We start from the raw sequence: 22,503 nt of genomic DNA on the forward strand, positions 1-22,503 counted from the left end.
AGTCGCCTTGCAACGCAGACCTGCCGACAACAGCAAGTGCAGCATCAATGGCCCTTCCCTTTAAGCGAGGGAAGTAGCCTCTGATGCCGGTAGCAATGCCCTCCACAGAGTTCAGCACACTGCCGCTACCGCCCCGCTCTTGGACTTTAGCGCCCTGAGAGAAGTGGTTAGCACTTGATTTAGCGCTCCACCTCCCTCTTGGAGTGCTAAAACTGAATTTCCTGGTAGAAGAGACTCATTAGCGCCTGGAGCTATATTTTCTACCTTTCAAAAGTTAACGCCCCAACTGAAGATGCAATGGAATTTCTAGCCCTTTGACTTGTAGGACGATGGAGGGAGGGGAGGAATTTGACAGCTTGGAGATCCTGCAAAGAATGAGTTAAGCGCAGTGCCCGGTGTAATAAGTATTGACCGCTGCCAAAAACGGATTAACTAGTCAGTCATCTTGTTTGCTGTTTGTGAGATTTTTGCTGTGTGCAGATTGACTGCCATGTTATCTGACATAACAGCAATGACTGAAACCAAAACGAATTCATTGGACGCAAGGAGCTGATAGACATTCTTTCTTTCGATTTTAACGCGGGGGAGGGGTGATCGTGTGCAGGGTAGCAATTCGAGCTGAGCAAGAACGAGAGAGAAATCTTCAGAGGAGAACTGACCATTGCAGTATGATAAAATGGACAAAAAGAGAGAGAGAGGGAGACATGAGAGGCTAGGGGTGAGAGACGGAACAGCTGCCACACAACAAGCTTTCTTTTGTTGAATCTGCGTCAGAAACAAAACCTGGAACGTCAGTGTTGTCTCCAGCTGTGGAAGAGATTGTTGTGATGAGGGGAGCTTCAACTAAAAGCTTGTCACAAATCTGGAGAGGTTGCTGTTCAATTCCTCGTGCTCTTTCTCCTCGTTCCATGTTATATCCCCACTCCTTCGCTCAGCCTTGCCTGCAGGGATAATTGAGCCTGACTGATGGTCGTTTCAAATATGGGTCCTCTGACTGATAGCCGATAGTTCTTACCTCAGAGCTACATTACAACAGTGACTACACTTCCAACAAAAAGCACTTCATTGGCTGTAAAGCGCTTTGAGACGTCCGTGGTTGTGAAAGGCACTATATAAATGCATGTGATAATGTGCGCACTAGGTCCGTGCAGCCGAGCAGGTCTCCTGGTTAATCCTTGGCACTGGATAAAAACCTAGCTCTCTCAAGCCCGTGTGGTGGCTGGTGTGCAACGGTCACCACACGTTCAAAAAATTCACGCACAGGCATCTTCCACCCCCCTCAACTGGAGTTCAGGACTGGAACATCGGGTCCTTCATTGAAACATCTGTGAACTCTCGTGGAAGCAAGTTATCCTCGTTCGAGGGACCGCCTATGATGATATATAAATGCAAGTCTTTCTTTTTCAGCGTCGAAGGGGGGAAGGGGTGGTGCTTGGGAACAACAATTGGCCAGAGTTCCTGCTCCTGATCTCCACCCAGCGACACTTGCTGGAAAGCGTGGGCATTTAATGCCACACTGAAACCTGAAGAATGGGCGCTCGTGTGACGGTGCCAGAGTGTGCCCAGTACATGTGGAACTGGATCCCATAACCAGCAGCACCGTCCGGAGGGAAGGGAAGTAAAAATGGCAACTCATGATCCATAATTTGAGGGATCTTACCGCTAAAATAAGTGGAAGATCGGAGACATCAGACTGATGTGCCAGACACCGAGATGCGGAGACCTCACAGTTCTCCATTTTCAACAACAGCACATTTATATATCGCATTTAATATCGATTTTATATTGATTTCAAAATTCTCATCCTTATTTTCAAATCCCTCCATGGCCCCGCCGCTCCCTATCTCTGTAATCTCCTTCAACCAAACAACCCCCCCCCCCCCCCGAGGTGTCTGCGCTCCTCTAATTCTGTCCTCTTGAGCATCCCTGATTATAATCACTCCACCATTGGTGGCCGTGCCTTCTGCTGCCTGGGCCCCAAGCTCTGGAACTCCCTCCGTAAACCTCTCTACCTCTCTCTCCTCCTTTAAGACGCTCCTTAAAACCGACCTCTCTGACCAAGCTTTTGGTCATCTGCCGCAATTTCTTATGTGGCTCGGTGTCAAATTATTTTTTGTCTTGTAACACTCCTGTGAAGCGGCGTTGGACATTTTTCTACGTTAAAGGCGCTCTTTCAATACAAGTTGTTGTTTACATCGCAGCATATCCCAAGGCACTCCCAGTTTGGGGTAAGTGGGCTAGGGGGAAAGGGCAGGAGTAGAAGGCGGCCTACGGGAAGTGGCTGTGGACGCTGTCGGTGGTAGATGTTGAAGGCAGAGATGGATGCAAGAAGACAAAGGAGGCTGGGGAGAGTCTCGGCGTGTAGGGGAAAGAAAGCTGCAGGTCACCGAGGGTGGAGTGGGGAGAGGGCGGAATAGCAGCGGATAAGAACAGAAGATTGGAGGAGATTCCTTTGGTAGGCAGGAAGAAGAGGGGCTGTGGAGGGATTGTCTCTCAAACACCACGGGCTGGATTTTCGGTTGGAGGATCCTTACGGTGATAATGGCGGCAGGACGGTAATTTTTGCGCCGGGAAATGGTTTGCAACGGCAGGCAACAAGTTCGGTAGCTGCGACCTGAGAGTGGAGCGGAGCGCTAAAGGAGGCATTCCACACTTCTCTCAGGGCGCTCGGCCGTGTGAGCAACTGAAAATCCATTGCTAAGGAGCCGGCTTCGGAGCGCCCTATGAGAAACATAGAAAATAGGTGCAGGAGTAGGCCTTCGAGCCTGCACCACCATTCAATATGATCATGGCTGATCATGTAACCTCAGTACCCCATTCCTGCTTTCTCGCCATACCCCTTGATCCCTTTAGCCGTAAGGGCCACATCTAACTCCCTTTTGAATATATCTAACGAACTGGCCTCAACAACTTTCTGCGGTAGAGAATTCCACAAGTTCACAATTCTCTGAGTGAAGAAGTTTCTCCTCATCTTGGTCCTAAATGGCTTACCCCTTATCCTTAGACTGTGTCCCCTGGTTCTGGATTTCCCCAACATCGGGAACATTCTTCCTGCATCTAACCTGTCCAATCCCGTCAGAATTTTACATGCTTCTATGAGTTCCCCTCTCATTCTTCTAAATTCCATTGAATAAAAGCCTAGCCGCTCCAGTCTTTCTTCATATGTCAGTCCTGCCATCCCGGGAATCAGTCTGGTGAACCTTCGCTGCACTCCCTCAGATTAGGAGACCAAAACTGTACACAATATTCCAGGTGTGGCCTCACCAAAGCCCTGTACAACTGCAGCAAGACCTCCCTGCTCCTATACTCAAATCCTCTCACTATAAAACATAGAAACATGGAAAATAGGTGCAGGAGTAGGCCATTCGGCCCTTCGAGCCTGCACCGCCATTCAATGAGTTCATGGCTGAACATGCAACTTCAGTACCCCATTCCTGCTTTCTCGCCATACCCCTTGATCCCTCTAGTAGTGAGGACTACATCTAACTCCTTTTTGAATATATTTAGAGAATTGGCCTCAACAACTTTCTATGGTAGAGAATTCCAGATTCACCACTGTCTGGGTGAAGAAGTTTCTCCTCATCTCGGTCCTAAATGGCCCACCCCCTATCCTTAGACTGTGACCCCTGGTTCTGGACTTCCCCAACATTAATAAGAACATAAGAATTAGGAACAGGAGTAAGCCATCCAACTCCTTGAGCCTGCTCCGCCATTCAACAAGATCATGGCTGATCTGGCTGTGGACTCAGTTCCACCTACCCGCCCGCTCCCCGTAACCCTTAATTCCCTTATTGGTTAAAAATCTATCTATCTGTGATTTGAATACATTCAATGAGCTAGCCTCAACTGATTCCTTGGGCAGAGAATTCCACAGATTCACAACCCTCTGGGAGAAGTAATTCCTTCTCAACTCGGTTTTAAATTGGCTCCCCCGTATTTTGAGGCTGTGCCCCCTAGTTCTAGTCTCCCTGACCAGTGGAAACAACCTCTCTGCCTCTATCCTGTCCATCCCCTTCATTATTTTAAATGTTTCTATAAGATCACCCCTCATCCTTCTGATCTCCAACGAGTAAAGACCCAGTCTACTCAATCTATCATCATAAGGTAACCCCCTCATTTCTGGAATCAGCCTAGTGAATCGTCTCTGTACCCCTTCCAAAGCTAGTATATCCTTCCTTAAGTAAGGTGACCAAAACTGCACGCAGTACTCCAGGTGCGGCCTCACCAATACCCTATACAGTTGCAGCAGGACCTCCCTGCTTTTGTACTCCATCCCTCTCGCAATGAAGGCCAACATTCCATTTGCCTTCCTGATTACCTGCTACACCTGCAAACTAACTTTTTGGGATTCATGCACAAGGACCCCCAGGTCCCTCTGCACCGCAGCATGTTGTAATTTCTCCCCATTCAAATAATATTCCCTTTTACTGTTTTTTTTTCCAAGGTGGATGACCTCACATTTTCCGACATTATATTCCATCTGCCAAACCTTAGCCCATTCGCTTAACCTATCTAAATCTCTTTGCAGGCCTCTCTGTGTCTTCTACACAACCCGCTTTCCCACTAATCTTTGTGTCATCTGCAAATTTTGTTACACTACACTCTGTCCCCTCTTCCAGGTCATCTATGTATATTGTAAACAGTTGTGGTCCCAGCACCGATCCCTGTGGCACACCACTAACCACCGATTTCCAACCCGAAAAGGACCCATTTATCCCGACTCTCTGCTTTCTGTTAGCCAGCCAATTCTCGATCCATGCTAATACATTTCCTCTGACTCCGTGTACCTTTATCTTCTGCAGTAACCTTTTGTGTGGCACCTTATCGAATGCCTTTTGGAAATCTAAATACACCACATCCATCGGTACACCTCTATCCACCATGCTCGTTATATCCTCAAAGAATTCCAGTAAATTAGTTAAACATGATTTCCCTTTCATGAATCCATGTTGCGTCTGCTTGATTGCACTATTCCTATCTAGATGTCCCGCTATTTCTTCCTTAATGATAGTTTCAAGCATTTTCCCCACTACAGATGTTAAACTAACCGGCCTATAGTTACCTGCCTTTTGTCTGCCCGCTTTTTTAAACAGAGGCGTTACATTAGCTGCTTTCCAATCCGCTGGTACCTCCCCAGAGTCCAGAGAATTTTGGTAGATTATGACGAATGCATCTGCTATAATATTCGCCATCTCTTTTAATACCCTGGAATGCATTTCATCAGGACCAGGGGACTTGTCTACCTTGAGTCCCATTAGCCTGTCCAGCACTACCCCCCTAGTGATAGTGATTGTCTCAAGGTCCTCCCTTCCCACATTCCCGTGACCAACAATTTTTGGCATGGTTTTTGTGTCTTCCACTGTGAAGACCGAAGCAAAATAATTGCTTAAGGTCTCAGCCATTTCCACATTTCCCATTATGAAAGCCAACATGCCATTTGCCTTCTTCACCGCCTGCTGTACCTGCGGGACACAAAACACAAAAACACTCCCGATATATTGCTCACTCCAAAACGAGAACAAAAAAACCCAATCCTACTTCCATCATGCAGTCATTTATTCACTCACCGCCGCCGGAACAGCTCGGACACCCCGCTTTCCCTGGCGGTCCCACGATGGGGTCCTACGGGGGCTGCCCCAACCAAATATCACATTGCTGACGACACTGGGGACGTTGCACACCGGCGCGATGCTCCCGGGTGGTACCGCTCAGCGCTGTGGCAAAACCGGCACCGATTGTCGCGGCGGGGCGGTGGGAGCTGGCCGCCCGGGCAGTAACCATTTCCAGAACCAGAACCTCTGGGCTTCAAGGTACAGCGCGTGCTGGTGCAGGGGGGCGACGGCTGTGAAGAGAGCGACTGGATTGGCCGTCATCAAAATCCAGGTCGCTGATTGGAGCCCGGGCAGGTACAGCAGGAGCGGCGAGGTCGGGGCGAAGGAGTGGCGAGAGAGCGTGGAGCGACGTGATCGGGGCCCAGGAGAGCCGAGGGCCCAGGGGCAGCACAGGCCCAGACCACACTGCGATATGTGTGCGCACTGGGTCCGTGCAGCAGAGCAGGTCTCCAGTCATCTTGGTTAACCCTTGCCCCTGGACCAAGACCTAGCTCTGTCAGGCCCGTGTGGTGGCTGGTGTGCAACGGTCACCCCACGTTAAAAAAATCCACCCACAGGCATCTTCCACCCTTCAGGATGTAGTTCGGGATCCGGGAATATTAGGTCCTTCATTGAAACACCTGTGAACTCATCCCTTTTTGGCGTGGAAGCAAGTCATCCTCGCTTTGAGGGACCGTCTATGATGATGATGGGGCGCTAACAGAGGCTCAATCAAAACGAAAATTCAGCCCCGACACTTTTTGTGGTCAGCGTGAAGGAGATTTTGTCAATTTAAATATCGACACACTGAGTCAATGAAAAATACACTATAGTAAGCACTGTCACTACGAATTTTAATTTGCAATCACCCGCACTGTCTCACAAGTTACTCAGGTAAAACAGATGTTTAAATAGTGCGGTGGGACATGCAGTACATCAGATGATTGCGTACTGTGACGGCTTTATTCATCTGCATCTGTTTTGTTTTTCTAATTGTTAAGCTGGTTTGTGTCTCTGGTAGTTCGGCACTCAAGCTGAGGGAGATTGAGTGGAGTTTTGAGTGGTTGAAGGTTTGGCTTGGTGCCCCTTGCTCAGCAAGTGCTGGTGAAGAGATGGGAATTTGCACAGAGCCTTACTGCGGGAGCTGAATATACAGAACACAAACAGGCCATTCGGCCCAACTGTTCTATGCTGGTTTCTGCTCCACACGAGCCTCCTCCCACCCCTCTTCATCTCAGCCCATCAGCATATCCATCTATACCTTTCTCCCTCATGTGCAGATGAAGTATAATGTGGATAAATGTGAGGTTATCCACTTTGGTGGTAAAAACAGAGAGACAGACTATTATCTGAATGGTGACAGATTAGGAAAAGGGGGGGTGCAACGAGTACCTGGGTGTCATGGTACATCAGTCATTGAAGGTTGGCATGCAGGTACAGCAGGCGGTGAAGAAAGCAAATGGCATGTTGGCCTTCATAGCGAGGGGATTTGAGTACAGGGGCAGGGAGGTGTTGCTACAGTTGTACAGGGCCTTGGTGAGGCCTCACCTGGCGTATTGTGTACAGTTTTGGTCTCCTAACTTGAGGAAGGACGTTCTTGCTATTGAGGGAGTGCAGCGAAGGTTCACCAGACTGATTCCCGGGATGGCAGGACTGACATCAAGAAAGACTGGATCAACTTGTCTTGTATTCACTGGAGTTCAGAAGAATGAGAGGGGATCTCATAGAAACGTTTAAAATTCTGACGGGTTTAGACAGGTTAGATGCAGGAAGAATGTTCCCAATGTTGGGGAAGTCCACATTTAGTACCGAGATGAGGAGAAACTTCTTCATCCAGAGAGTGGTGAACCTGTGGAATTCTCTACCACAGAAAGTTGTTGAGGCCAATTCACTAAATATATTCAAAAAGGAGTTAGATGTAGTCCTTACTACTAGGGGGATCAAGGGGTATGGCGAGAAAGCAGGAATGGGGTACTGAAGTTGCATGTTCAGCCATGAACTCGTTGAATGGCAGTGCAGGCTCGAAGGGCCGAATAGCCTACTCCTGCACCTATTTTCTATGTTTCTATGTTTATCCAGCTTCCTCTTAAATGCATCTCTGCTTTTCGCCTCAACCATTCCTTGTGGCAGCAAGTTCCACGTTCCACCCCTCTCTGGAAACCATCTCCTTTTGCTTCTCACCATCAACCCTTTTGTCTTTTAATCTCTCCTGCCTTTCACCCTATCACAGACCTTCCCTTTTGTTCTTTCCTCCCCTCCCCCCTTTCCCTGCCCCTGAACTTGTGTCAGCTTTGACTCAGTGGGCAGCACTCTCGCCCTCGAAGGTTGTGGGCTCAAGTCCCACTCTAGAAACTCGAGTACAAAAATCTAGGCTGACACTCCAGTGCAGTGCTGAGGGAGCGCTGCACTGTCGGAGGGGCAGTGCTGAGGGAGCGCTGCATTGTGGGAGGAGCAGTGCTGAGGGAGCGCCGCACTGTCAGAGGAGTAGTACTAAAGGGAGCGCCGCACTGTCAGAGGGACAGTACTGAGGGAGCGCCGCACTGTCGGAGGGGCAGTACTGAGGAAGCGCCGCACTGTCGGAGAGGCAGTACTGAGGGAGTGCCGCACTGTCGGAGGGGTAGTACTGAGGGATCGCCGCACTGTCGGAGGGGTAGTACTGAGGGAGCACCGTACTGCGCCGTCGGAGGGGCTGTACTGAGGGAGCGCTGCACTGTCAGAGATGTCGTCTTTCGGATGAGACATTAAACTGAAGCCCCATCTGCTGTCTCAACTGGACATAAAAGATCCCATGGCTCTATTTTGAAGAAGAGCAGATGGGTTCTCCCCAGTGTCCTGGGGTCAATATTTATCCCTCAATCAACATAACAAAAAAAAATGATCTGGTCACTGTCACATTGCTGTGTGTGGGAGCTTGCTTTGTGCAAATTGGCTTCTGCGTTTCCCACATTACAACAGTGACTACACTTCATTGACTGTAAAGTGCATTTGGATGTCCTGAAAGGTGCCATATAAATACAAATTCTTTGGAGCCTGTCTTTTTTTAAGTTGCCTGGGTTTTGAGGACTGCAAGAGCTCAGGCCAGATCAAGTCAGTCGGCCATTGATTGAAGTATTACTGAGTAAACGAAAGACTTACATTTATATAGCGCCTTTCAGGACCACCAGACATCTCAAACACTTTACAGCCAATGAAGTACTTTTGGGTATAGTCACTTGTAACATGGGAAATGCAACAGCCAACTTGCACACAACGGCGCTCCCTCAGCACTGTACTGAAATGTCAGTCTAGATTTTTGTGCTCAAGTCCCTGGAGTGGGACTCGAACCCACAACCTTCTGACTCAGAGGCAAGTGTGCTACTCACTGAGCCACAGTTGACACGCAAGCATAGCAGATGAATACTGGGGTGCGAGGCGGGGAGACGGGGGGGTGGGAGAAAAGCCACAAGGGGTTTAAATGGCAAATCTTTTGCATTAAAAAAAATCAAAGCTTTATAATTCAGGCGGAATAACTTTTTAGCAGATGAATGGAGGCTGTTACAAGGGAAACTATTCTTGTCGTTCCTCATCAGTTCTCGCAGTCAAAGAATCTGCTGAATAATTTACTACCAAATTATTTCTGTCGCCTCTTTATCAACTGAGCTATATGTCTTTGTTAAATATGGAAGAGAATTGAAGGTTTTAGTGTGGTTATTCCCTCTGTTAGCCCTGTTTAATTAATAAAAATAGCCTGTGTTTCAGAGGGACTGGCTGCATTAATAACTGGACTTTTCTAGGTTGCGGAACAACTGAATACAAATTGCAGAGCTTCTAATTTTTCACTTTGTCCATTAATGTGATCCCTCCCGTCTTCCACTTTCCTTCCTTAGTCTTCTTAAGGTACTGACTAGGGTACAGTTCTGTCAGCCGATCCTGGTCCTATCCACACACACAAGTGAGCTTTCCACCGCTTTGGGTAGGGATCAGAAATGGAAGTGTCCCAAATTATTTATCTCAACGGTGTTTGCCCCGTCGCACGTGTGAAGACAGAGTCAGCCTTGGCTGTAATGACCACTGCAGTTGAATAGCATTCACTTTCTAGGACCACAACAACAATTTGCATTTATAAAGCACCATTAGCGTAGTGAAACGACTCAAGATGCTTCACAGGAGTATTATAAGACAAATTGTTTTGACACTGTGCCACAGAAGGAGAAATTAAGGTAGATGACCAAAAGCTTGGTCAGAGAGGTCGGTTTTAAGGAGCGTCTTGAAGGAGGAGAGAGAGCGGAGAGGTTTCGGGAGGGAGTTCCAGAGCTTGGGGCCCAGGCAACAGAAGGCACGGTCACTGATGGTTGAGCGATTATAATCAGGGATGCTCAAGAGGGCAGAAATGGATGACTCCAGATATCTCATGGGGTGGGGGGGGGGGGGGGGGGATTACATTACAGAGATCGGGAGGGGCAAGGAAATGGAGAGATTTGAACACAAGGATGAGAATTTTGAAATTGAGACATTCTTCTCACCTGAAGAATGATTTCGTCAATGTGTACTGGAGGACTGCCAGCTCCCATGGGACAGCACCTCAGCAAAGATACCACCTTCAGGAGATTGTTATAGAGATGCCATGTATAATTACTCTTATCTCACATTTCTCTTCCACCACCTGTCAAACCCCCATTTTAAGTTCTTTCCCCTACCTCCCCGGAAAAAAAAATCTATATCTCCCTCACTCCTAATCCCGTTTCTCATCAGATATAGGTCCCGTCAGCTGTGGCTCAGTGGGTAGCACACTTGCCTCTGAGTCAGAAGATTGTGGGTTCAAGTCCCACTCCAGGGACTTGAGCGCAAAAATCTAGGCTGACACTCCAGTGCAGTACTGAGGGAGCGCCGCACTGTCAGAGGGGTGGTACTGAGGGAGCACTGCACTGTCGGAGGGGTGGTACTGAGTGAGCGCCGCACTGTCGGAGGGGCGGTACTGAGGGAGTGCTGCACTGTCGGAGGTGCCATCTTTTGGATGAGATGTTAATCTAGGGTCCTGTCTGCTCTCTCAAGTGGACGTAAAAGATCCCATGGCCACTATTTCGAAGAAGAGCAGGGGGGAGTTATCCCCGGTGTCCTGGGGCCAATATTTATCCCTCAAACAACATAACAAAAGCAGATGATCTGAGTCATTATCCCATTGCTGTGTGTGGGAGCTTGCTGTGTGCAAATTGGCTGCCGCATGTCTCACATTACAACAGTGACTACACTCAAAGTACTTCATTGGCTGTAAAGCAGCTTTGAGACGTCCGGTGGACGTGAAGGTCGCTATATAAATCCAAGTCTTTCTTTCTTAGCCTTATCTGGGACCTTTTATTTTGGACCCTTTTTTTCCTTTTCTTGCCAATAGATGACGCAGTTTGCCTCAGTAATGAGTAATCCTGACTATGGCTCTCTGATGAACGGCAGCATTGTGTCTTTTCATCTCGAATCTATTATGGAGCGTAAAGAATATCATTCATGTTTTAAAGCCTAGTTAATGGACAATCAATTCCCATCAGCTGGGAATGATATTTAAGTAAATTTAATTCCAGCTGAAATTGATTTACGCTCAGTCGCATGATCTCTCAAACATCGTAATTACATAACAAATAAAAGCCGTCGGCAGGTTGATTGCTCATGGCAGCAGGCTCTCACTCTCCAGCAGGGTCACCTGCACTTCAACAAGAGCCACAATCATCAGGACTCCATTTAAAACGGAAGACTCCTGATCACGACCAATTTTAAAGAGAGCCTCCTCAGCGGCAGCCCTTTTAAAGAGCATTTCATTGGCTATATAGGGCTTTGGAATGTCCCGAGGTCATGAAGGAAAGAAAGACTTGCATTTATATGGCATCTTTCACAACCACCGGACGGCCCAAAGCGTTTTGCAGCCAATGAAGTACTTTTGGAGTGTAGTCACTGTTGTAATGTGGGAAACGGCAATTTTCGCACAGCAAGCTCCCACCAACAGCAATGTTTTAATGATCAGATAATCTGTTTTTGTTATATTGATTGAGGGATAAATATTGGCCCCGGGTCACTGGGGAAAACTCCCCTGTTCTTCTTCGAAGTAGTGCCATGGGATCTTTTACGTCCACCTGAGAGAGCAGATAGGGCCTCGGTTTAACATCACATCCAAAAGACGGCACCTCCGACAGTGCAGCACTCCATCCGTACTGCACCTCCGACAGTGCGGCGCTCCCTCAGCACTGCCTCTCCGACAGTGCGGCGCTCCCTCAGTACTGCCCTTCCGACAGTGCGGCACTCCCTCAGTACTGCCCCTCCGACAGTGCGGCGCTCCCTCAGCACTGCCCCTCCGACAGTGCAGCACTCCCTCAACACTGCACTGGAGTGTCAGCCTGGATTTATGTGTTCAACTCCCTGGAGTGGGACTTGAATCCACAACCTTCTGACTTAGAGGCGAGAGTGCTGCCCACTGAACCACAGCTGACACTTGAAAAGTGTGACATAAATGCAAGTTCTTTTCTCAGTGACTCTTGATTTCACGGTGGCGAGGATTTTGGGAGGAGTAAGAGTTTGTGCGCCCATGTATTGAAGCGTAGGAGAGGAAAGTTGAGAAGAGCGCCAAACTTTGCAGTAGGGCGAGATGAAGGAGATTGTGACTGAGACTACATTCTACCCTACGTAAACTAGAGTTGATCCAAAACTCGCTCACCCATCACCCCCTGTGCTCGCTGACCTACATTGGCTCCCGGTTAAGCAACACCTCGATTTCAAAATTCTCATCCTTGTTTTCAAATCCTTCCATGGCCCGCGTCCCCTATCACTGTAATCTCCCGGAGCAGGCCGGGGAGCGGAAGGAGCAGTGTGGCAGCCTAGCCCAGCAGTCTGCGCGGCCCCAGGCCTGCGAGCACCATGGGAGCAGACCGGGGAGCGGAAGGAGCAGCATGGCGGTGTACCACTCCAGGGAGCAGCACGTGCTGGAGCAGGAGAGCAACGGCAGTGAACGGTGACGTCACCAAGATCCAAGTTGGTGATTGGAGCATGGGCAGGTACAGCAGGAGCGGCAAGGTCGGGGCGAAGGAGCGGAGGGAGACTGTAGAGAGACATGATCGGAGAGACGCGAGTTCAGGGCCCACGAGAGACAGGGGCCCAGGGGCAGCACGGGCCAGCCCACACTGCGATACGTGTGCGCACTAGGTCCGTGCATCAGAGCTGGTCTCCAGTCATCTTGGTTAATCCTTGCTACTGGACCAAGACCTAGCTCTGTCAAGCCCCTGTGGTGGCTGGTATGCAACGGTCACCACATGTTAAAAAAAACCCACGCACAGGCATCTTCCACCCTTCAAGATTTAGTTCGGACCAGGAATTTTAGGTCCATCATTGAAACACCTGTAAACTTTTTGACGTGAAAGCAAGTCCTCCTCTTTTCGAGGGACTGCCTATGATGGTATGATGAATCTCCTCCAGCCCCACAACCCTCCGAGATGTCTGCGCTCCTCTAACTCTGCCCTCCTGAGCATTGTTGATTATAATCACTGAACCATCGGTGGCCGTGCCTTCTGTTGCTTAGGGCCCAAGCTGTGGAACTCCCTCCCTAAACCTCTCCGTCTCGCTACCTCTCTTTCTTTCTTCAAGATGCTGCTTGAAACCTCTTACTTCGACCAAGCTTTTGGTCACCGGCCCTAATTTCTCCTTATGTGACTCAGTGTCAAATCTTTTGTCTCATGATACTCCTGTGAAGCACCTTGGGACGTTTCACTATGCTAAAGGTGCTATATAAATACCTGTGCAAGTTATTGTTGTTGAGAGAGATCAAGACAGCTAGAGGTGAGAGACAGCTCATCAATTCGATAACAAGCTCTACCCTGTCACCAGCAGAGTGAGCGAGGTGCCGAAAGAGCTTCCCCAGACACGGGAACAGCATTTAAGTCTGAGACAGCCTTGGGCTTTTTGGAGAGCTGAGTTGTTGAGAGGAAAAGATGTACTTGGCATGAAAGAAAAAACTCAGTTTTTGTGGAGACAGCTTTGGCAATGAGAGTTCCAATTATAGGTCAGAGCACGTAGTCATCGAGAATGGGAACAGATGAAGAAAGACTCAAGGGCGGAGACATCAAGGGTAAAAGTGGAATTGATTGATGACCCTAATTCTTAAACGTTTTGCTGTTCCTGTTTGATACCTGGGCTAAAAGGTTTAAACTATGAGAACAGCTTGCTGTAATCTATGCACCTGTGAGTATGCTCACAGGTTTGGAGAGCTGTTGATGCCATCCGGAGGAGGCGGAGGTCCCCAGTGGAGGGCTCTCTGTGCGGGAGTCTTCCCTTTATCCATTGGGGACTTGGCCTGGAGGGTGGTGCACGGGGCAGGCCCGTGCAATAAGTTTTTAAGTCGGTTCATGGACTCCCAGGCCGCCTGCAATTTCTGCGATCTGGAGGAGTCCGTGTTCCACGTGTATGTTCAGTGTGTGAGGTTGCAGCCCCTCTTCCATTATTCGAAGGGGCTGCTCCTCAAATTCTGGTTGCGCTTCAGTCCCACGCTCCTGATCTTTGGGCACCCGGTGCGGAGGGGAGTGGGTAGGTCCGAGGGCCTCCTCGTGGGACTGCACCTGGGCCTGGCCAAGGGGGCCATTAACCGGTCCAGGCAGCGGGCGGTCGAGGGGGTCGTTCAGCCCGACTGCCTGCCTCTCTTCTGCGGTTACATCCTGAGCCAGGGTGTCCCTGGAGATGGAGCACGCGGTGTCCACCGGTATGCTCGCGGCCTTCCGTGAGAGGTGGGCACCGAGGGACTGGAGTGCATCATCACCCCCGGGAACAAAATTTTAACTTGATTTAAGTTTCCGTTAAAGTTTTATTTGGAAATTTGTTGATTCTAGTGCCCTTACCAAAAGGGGGGCACTTGATTTAAAGTTTTGCTCAAAGTAGTTCCAGAGCTGTTGCATTGTGAGGGGCTTAGCCAGTCACGCGATGTTCACAAGACTCAATAAAACCCCGGCCAGTTGGGTCTAGGTCATCCACAATGAGGTATGCAGTTGTGAGCCTGGTGGATGAACCGGTAATGCGTAGCATGATTGTTAACTCTTTGTTAATAAACCAACTCGTTCTTAATCGCAATGTGTTGCTATGAATTCTTAAGGAAAGAACCCATGAAGCAAATACATTACAGGTGCATAGACTGGGCTTATATTCCCTCGAGTGTGGATGATTAAGGGGCGATCTCATCGAGGTGTTTGAGAGGGTTAAAGAGTTCGATGGGGGTGATCGAGAGAGAAAGTGTTCCCTCTTGTGGGTCAGTCCAGAACAAGGGGGCGACACCTTACCATTAGAGCCCGGCCGTTCAGGGTGATGTCAGGAAGCACTTCTTCACACAAAAGGCTGTGGGAATCTGGAACTCTCTCCGCTAAAAAGCGGTTGAGGCCGAGGGTCAGTTGAAAATATCAAAACTGAGAGGGAGAGATTTTTGTTGGGTAAGGGTATTAAGGGTTCCGGAATTAAGGCGGGTAGATAGATTAAGATACAGATCAGCTGCGATCTGATTGAATGGCGGAACAAGCTCAAGGGGCTGAATGGCCTCCAGTTCCTTCTTTCTTTCTGTGTTCCAAATAGCCTGTCAACACTCACTGCCTGGGTGAATATATGAGGGTTGGCCACTAGGGTGAGATACCAGAGTGGTGCTGGGAACCGTGAGCCTGTTGCCTCGAAAAAGGTCAGTCCCTTCAGGAGAGGAGAGCAGAAAACAACAACCACTTGTATTTATATAGCGCCTTTAACGTCCCAAGGCGATTCACAGGAATGTTATAAGATTAAAAATTTGACACCGAGCCGCATAAGGAGAAATTAGGGCAGGTGACCAAAAGCTTGGTCAGAGGTCAGTTTTAAGGAGTGTCTGGAAGGAGGAAAGAGACGCGGAGAGGTTTAGGGAGGGAGTGCCGGAGTTTGGGCCCAGGCAACCGAAGGCACGGCCACCAATGGTGGAGCGATTATAATCAGGGATGCTGAAGAGGGCAGAATTAGAGAAGCGCAGATATCTCGGGAGGTGGGTGGGTTGTGGGGCTGGAGGAGATTACAGAGATAGGGAGGGGGCGAGGGCCATGGAGAGATTTGAAAACAAGGATGAGAATTTTGAAATCGAGGCGTTGCTTAACCGGGAGCCAATGTAGGTCAGCGAGCACAGTGGGTGATGGGTGTGCGGGACTTGGTGTGAGTTAGGACACGGGCTGCCAAGTTTTGGATCACCTCTTGTTTACGTAGGGTAGAATTTGGGAGGCCAGCCAGGAGTACATTGGAATAGTCAAGTCTGGAGGTAACAAAGGCACGGATGAGGGCTTCAGCAGCGGATGAGCTGACGCAAGGACGAAGACGGGCGATGTCAAAGAACACAGAGAGTTTACAAAGGAGAAGGTGGACAGCAAGGAGGAAGTTGGAGCACACACAGACCTAAGCACGGAGATTAAAATAACTCTTCAATTTATAATCAAACGCCCTTGAGCTGTATCCCAGGGCTGGTTTACCACAGCCTTGCATGGCCAGATACTCTCAGTGAGTGATCTAGAGTTGCACCCGAACCCTGTCTTGGGCCCAGGCAATGGAAGGCACGGCCGCCAATGGTGGAGCAATTATAATCAGGGATGCTCAAGAGGGCAGAATTAGAGGAGCGCAGATATCTCGGGGGGGGGGGGGGGGGGTGTAGGGGAGCGTGTTGTGGGGCTGGTGGAGATTACAGAGATAGGGAGGGGCGAGAGCCATGGAGGGATTTGAAAACAAGGATGAGAATGAAAACGAGAAGTTTTTTTTAAAAATCCATAATCCGGGTCTTGTTTGAAACAGACAGTGAAAAATAATTTATTTTGATTAAGTTGCCTGGTTCTGATTGGGTTTTTGTGCCTGCGGATGACATGATCCCAGTAATGAGGGGGCGCTGAATCAGCACGCGCGCAGTGGAATTGAGAAAACCTGTGAATCAGTCGAGGTTAATAACTGTACCTGCACGGATGTTAATTTCACTCCCTCGCACAGTCAGTGTCATCAGTTCTGGAGATGTTGCTGCTTTCTGCAGGGGAGTCGGTTCAGCATCATGCATTTGATGAGCAGAAGCTGCTGACCTCTCTTTCTGCCCTCGAGTCCTGCTTCTGAGATTTATCTCCTGTTTGTATTCTATTGGAAGCTCCCGAGTGATGGCCTCATGATGTTTCTACTGCAGGACAGAGTCTTCAGCACCAGAGCTAAGATTTGCACCTTCACAGTTGCAACTTTCTCCTGTTTTCCTGAGACTTCCATTGTGAGCCATGGCTCCGTGCTATGACCCTTGCCTCGGAGTCAGAAGGTTGTGGGTTTAAGTCCCACTCCAGAGCCTTGAGCCCATAATAAAGGCTCACATCCCCAGTGCAGTACTGAGAGAGCACTGCACTGTCAGAGAGGGAGAGCCGCATTGACAGAGGGGCAGTACTGAGGAGCGTCGCATTGTCGGAGGGGCAGTACTGAGGGAGCGCCGCACTGTTGGAGGGGCAGTACTGAGGGAGTGCCGCACTGTCGGAGGGGCAGTACTGAGGGAGTGCCGCACTGTCGGAGGGGCAGTACTGAGGGAGCACCGCACTTGTCAAAGGAGTAGTACTAAGGGAGCGCTGCACTGTCGGAGGGGCAATACTGAGGGAGCACCGCACTGTTGGAGGGGCAGTACTGAGGGAGCGCCGCACTGTCGGAGGGGCAGTACTGAGGGAGCGCCGCACTGTCGGAGGGGCAGTACTGAGGGAGCGCCGCACTGTCGGAGGGGCAGTACTGAGGGAGTGCCGCACTGTCGGAGGGGCAGTACTGAGGGAGCGCCGCACTGTCGGAGGGGCAGTACTGAGGGAGTGCCGCACTGTCGGAGGGGCAGTACTGAGGGAGCGCCGCACTGTCGGAGGGGCAGTACTGAGGGAGTGCCGCACTGTTGGAGGGGCAGTACTGAGGGAGTGCCGCACTGTCGGAGGGGTGGTACTGAGGGAGTGCCGCACTGTCGGAGGGGCAGTATTGAGGGAGTGCCACACTGTCGGAGGGGCAGTACTGAGGGAGTGCCGCACTGTCGGAGGGGTGGTACTGAGGGAGCGCCGCACTGTCGGAGGGGCAGTACTGAGGGAGTGCCGCACTGTCGGAGGGGCAGTACTGAGGGAGTGCCGCACTGTCGGAGGGGCGGTACTGAGGGAGCGCCGCACTGTCGGAGGGGCGGTACTGAGGGAGCGCCGCACTGTCGGAGGGGCAGTACTGAGGGAGCGCCGCACTGTCGGAGGGGCAGTACTGAGGGAGAGCCGCACTGTCGGAGGGGCAGTACTGAGGGAGTGCCGCACTGTCGGAGGGGCAGTACTGAGGGAGTGCCGCACTGTCGGAGGGGCAGTACTGAGGGAGCGCCGCACTGTCGGAGGGGCAGTACTGAGGGAGCGCCGCACTATCGGAGGGGCAGTACTGAGGGAGTGCCGCACTGTCGGAGGGGCAGTACTGAGGGAGCGCCGCACTGTCGGAGGGGCAGTACTGAGGGAGTGCCGCACTGTCGGAGGGGCAGTACTGAGGGAGCGCCGCACTGTCGGAGGGGCAGTACTGAGGGAGTGCCGCACTGTCGGAGGGGCAGTACTGAGGGAGTGCCGCACTGTCGGAGGGGCAGTACTGAGGGAGCGCCGCACTGTCGGAGGGGCAGTACTGAGGGAGTGCCGCACTGTCGGAGGGGCAGTACTGAGGGAGCGCTGCACTGTCGGAGGGGCAGTACTGAGGGAGTGCCGCACTGTCGGAGGGGCAGTACTGAGGGAGCGCCGCACTGTCGGAGGGGCAGTACTGAGGGAGTGCCGCACTGTCGGAGGGGCAGTACTGAGGGAGCGCTGCACTGTCGGAGGGGCAGTACTGAGGGAGTGCCGCACTGTCGGAGGGGCAGTACTGAGGGAGTGCCGCACTGTCAGAGGGGCAGTACTGAGGGAGCGCCGCACTGTCGGAGGGGCAGTACTGAGGGAGCGCCGCACTGTCGGAGGGGCAGTACTGAGGGAGCGCCGCACTGTCGGAGGGGCAGTACTGAGGGAGCGCCGCACTGTCGGAGGGGCAGTACTGAGGGAGTGCTGATGTGCAACGGCTACCACACGTCAAAAAAATCCATGCACAGGCATCTTCCACCTTTCAACATGTAGTTCACGACCTGGAATGTCAGGTCCTTCATTGAAACACCTGTGAACTCACCCCGTTTTGGTGTGGAAGCAAGTCATGCTCGATCCGAGAGACCGCCTAAGTAGAATGAATAGGATACAGAGCAAACCAGACATTTAGTGACCGGCGTCGCTAGAAACACAGAGAATGGGAGAGCAGTGTGGATTACTCAACGAGACAGCGATCCGCAGAGCTAGAGACAATTCAGCAGAAGTATCAGGAACTGCTCCTCAAAGGTACTGAGTTACACCTACCGCACAGCGACGTGTGTAGGGACAGGAATGATCGACAGGCACAACATAAATTGGGAGAGAGGGCCGGAGTACCCATTTCTGAGTTGTCGATAATACATATATATGTGCAAATATTCTGGGAACTAAATTATTCATGGGTAGCTCTAAGGGGAGCAGGTCCGCCCTACCCACTCTATCTAGGCCCCTCATAATTTTATACACCTCAATAAGGTCTCCTCTCAGCCTCCTGTGTTCCAAAGCAAACAACCCATCCGATCTGTAATCTCAGAATTAACAACAGTGACTTCACTTCAAAGGTACCTCATTGGCCCTAAAGCGCTTCGGGCCGTCCTGAGGTGGTGAAATGCGCTGATTAAAGTACTTTCTTGTTCTGTTGATTTGAGAGAAGGTGCGCACAGCCCAACTGTGTCAAAAGTTAATAGCTGGCCTGTACTTCCAGTCTGAGAGCTCACAGCCATATAGTGCCTTCAGAAACCATTAAGCCACTGGCAGCACAGGAAAAAACCGACCTCCCAAGGAAGGTTTTGAAGTCTCCAACAACATTAGCACCGGATCATTTACTGTAGAGGGTTATCCTGTTGCTTCATAGCAACAATGACTGCACTTCAAAGTCACTCAGTGCTGGGGAGCCCATTTAGAGATGTGATAAAGTACTATATAAAAGCAAGTCTTTGTTTCGAATGGTGCACCAGCTGTCATTAGCATCGCTGCAGAGTAAATGGTATATTATCCCCAAAGCAACCAATCTGAGGCTTCCTCAGTGATGCCGCAGGTTTACCCAGAGAGTAGGTGAGCCACGCAGATCAGCAAGGTGGCAGGTTCAATCTTTGGCCTGCTGTTGAATATTGGGGAAGACCGAAGCCACTGTTTTTGGTTCCCCACCACAAACTCTGTTCCCTACCCACCCACTCCATCCCTCTCCCCAACTCCATTCCGAGGCTGAACCAGAATGTTCGCAACCTTGGTGTCATGCTTGACCCTGAAATGAGCTTCCGACCACATAGCTGCAGCATAACTAAGACCGCCTATTTCCACCTCCGTAACATCGCCCGTCTTCACCCTTGCCTCAGCTCATCCGCCACTGAAACCCTCAACCGGGAGCCAATGTAGGTCAGCGAGCACAGGGGTGATGGGTGAGCGGGACTTGGTGCGAGTTAGGACACGGGGCAGCCGAGTTTTGGATCAACCCTAGTTTACACCCCTGGAGTAGAATGTGGGAGGCCAGCCAGAAGTGCGTTGGAATAGTCAAGTCCAGAGGTAACAAAGGCACGGATGAGGACTTCAGCAGGGTTGAGCTGAGGCAAGGGCGGAGGCGGGCGATGTTACAGTGCTGGAAATAGGTGGTCTTAGTTATGCTGCGGATGTGTGGCCGGAAGCTCATTTTAGGGTCAAGACTGCCGCTGATGCAGTGAAAAGGCCTCGTCTCAGGGTCGGAATAGAACATAGAACATAGAAAATAAGTGCAGGAGTAGGCCATTAGGCCCTTCGAGCCTGCACCGCCATTCAATAAGATCATGGCTGAACATGCAACTTCAGTACCCCATTCCTGCCTTCTCTCCATACCCCCTGATCCCTTTAGCCATAAGGACCACATCTAACTCCCTTTTGAATATATCTAACGAACTGGCCTCAACAACTTTCTGTGGTAGAGAATTCCACATACTCACAACTCTCTGAGTGAAGAAGTTTCTCCTCAACTCAGTCCTAAATGGCTTACCCCTTATCCTTAGACTATGACCCCTGGTTCTGGACTTCCCCAACATCGGGAACATTCTTCCTGCATATAACCTGTCCAATCCCGTCAGAATTTTATATGTTTCTATGAGATCCCCTCTCATTCTTCTAAATTCCAGTGAATATAAGCCTAGTCGATCCAGTCTTTCTTCATATGTCAGTCCTGTCATGTAGGGCATGGTGAACCTTCGCTGCACTCCCTCAATAGCAAGAATGTCCTTCCTCAGAGTAGGAGACCAAAACTGTACATAATATTCAAGGTGTGGCCTCACCAAGGCCCTGTACAACTGTAGTAAGACCTCCCTGCTCCTATACTCAAATCCTCTCGCTATGAAGGCCAACATGCCATTTGCCTTCGTCACAGCCTGCTGTACCCGTATGCCAACTTTCAATGACTGATGTACCATGACACCCAGGTCTCGTTGCACCTCCCCTTTTCCTAATCTGTCACCTAATCTGCCTTCCTGTTTTTACCACCAAAGTGGATAACCTCACATTTATCTACATTATACCGTATCTGCTATGTATTTGCCCATGCACCTAACCTGACCAAGTCACCCTGCAGCCTCTTGGCATCCTCCTCACAGCTCACACCGCCACCCAGCTTAGTGTCATCTGCAAACTTGGAGATATTACATTCAATTCCTTCAACCCGTGCATTTGTCCAGGAAATATCAAGTGGCAGCTCAGCCTTGCATCCCGCCCGGTCCCGATATGTTTGACACTGTCACCATCTGCCCGAGTGTGAAAAATGTCGCCTCCTCTACACCAGCACCGTAATATCGCTTTGAAAAATGGAAAAGAAGAAAAGAGGCCATTGCAGTTAGATTAACCTACTCTGCCCGTTCCCAGTTGCCAACATACTCCACATTCATTAACATTTAGCTTGTGTCTTTGATGGATTAGGTGCCAAGCCACGGAGCCAGCTTTAAGAACAGCGTCAGTGAAGGATGAAGCCCTTGTTCCAAGAGGAAAGATGGAACTGAAGACACAGAAATAAACATATTCCTCACGGCCTCCAATTCAAGTTCACCTCTGCCAATCCTCCACCTGCAAACTCAAGATTTAATGCTGCATGAAAATTATAGAAAGAGAAACAGTAAATTCTGGATTGTAAATCCCACCCACTATTGAAATAAATACACTGGTAGGAGAATGACATCTAAAGGGGTGACTTATAATCGGTATTTTTATGGTAAGCTTTTCCTATGCTTCGATGATTTTTTTCATTATATTTGCTACCACAGAATTTTCTTTTCATTCTCTATGTAACTCCCTGCTGTCTTCCTATTATTCTGAATGTGACTGTTCCATCCATCCACAGTTCTCCAACCCCTCCCATCTATGAATGAGTATTAATGTTACTCTCTCTCCCACGATCAGGTGACTTACACCCAATTGTCTATTATTCCCGATGTCTCAGCCATGACTTAATGGGTAGCACACTTGCCTCTGAGTCAGAAGGTTGTGAGTTCAAGTCCCACTCCAGGGGCTTGAGCACATAAATCTAGGCTGACACTCCAGTGCAGTACTGAGGGAGCGCCGCACTGTCGGAGGGGCAGTGCTGAGGGAGCTCCGCACTGTTGGAGGGGCAGTGCTGAGGGAGCGCCGCACTGTTGGAGGGGCAGTGCTGAGGGAGCGCCGCACTGTCGAAGGGGCAGTACTGAGGGAGCGCCGCATTGTCGGAGGGGCAGTACTGAGGGAGTGCCGCACTGTCGGAGGGGCAGTGCTGAGGGAGTTCCGCACTGTCGGAGGGGCAGTGCTGAGGGAGTGCCGCACTGTCGGAGGGGCAGTACTGAGGGAGCGCC

At 50.3% G+C, this 22,503-nt stretch overlaps 1 protein-coding gene across 1 annotated transcript in view; it reads left to right on the forward strand.

The window, feature by feature from the left end:
* The window catches only part of LOC139239429 (ADP-ribose glycohydrolase MACROD1-like), a 1,029,639-nt gene extending 1,007,783 nt beyond the window's left edge, over nt 1–21,856 (forward strand). The window contains exon 11 of the mRNA XM_070868158.1: nt 21,602–21,856. Within this exon, the coding sequence (XP_070724259.1) occupies nt 21,602–21,627 (26 nt within the window). The 3' untranslated portion in view covers nt 21,628–21,856. The remainder of the gene's footprint in view (nt 1–21,601) is intronic.
* The last annotated feature ends 647 nt before the right edge of the window (nt 21,857–22,503 follow it).

The sequence above is a fragment of the Pristiophorus japonicus genome, chromosome 27 (genome assembly GCF_044704955.1).
Source record: "Pristiophorus japonicus isolate sPriJap1 chromosome 27, sPriJap1.hap1, whole genome shotgun sequence".
Lineage (NCBI taxonomy): Eukaryota > Metazoa > Chordata > Chondrichthyes > Pristiophoridae > Pristiophorus > Pristiophorus japonicus.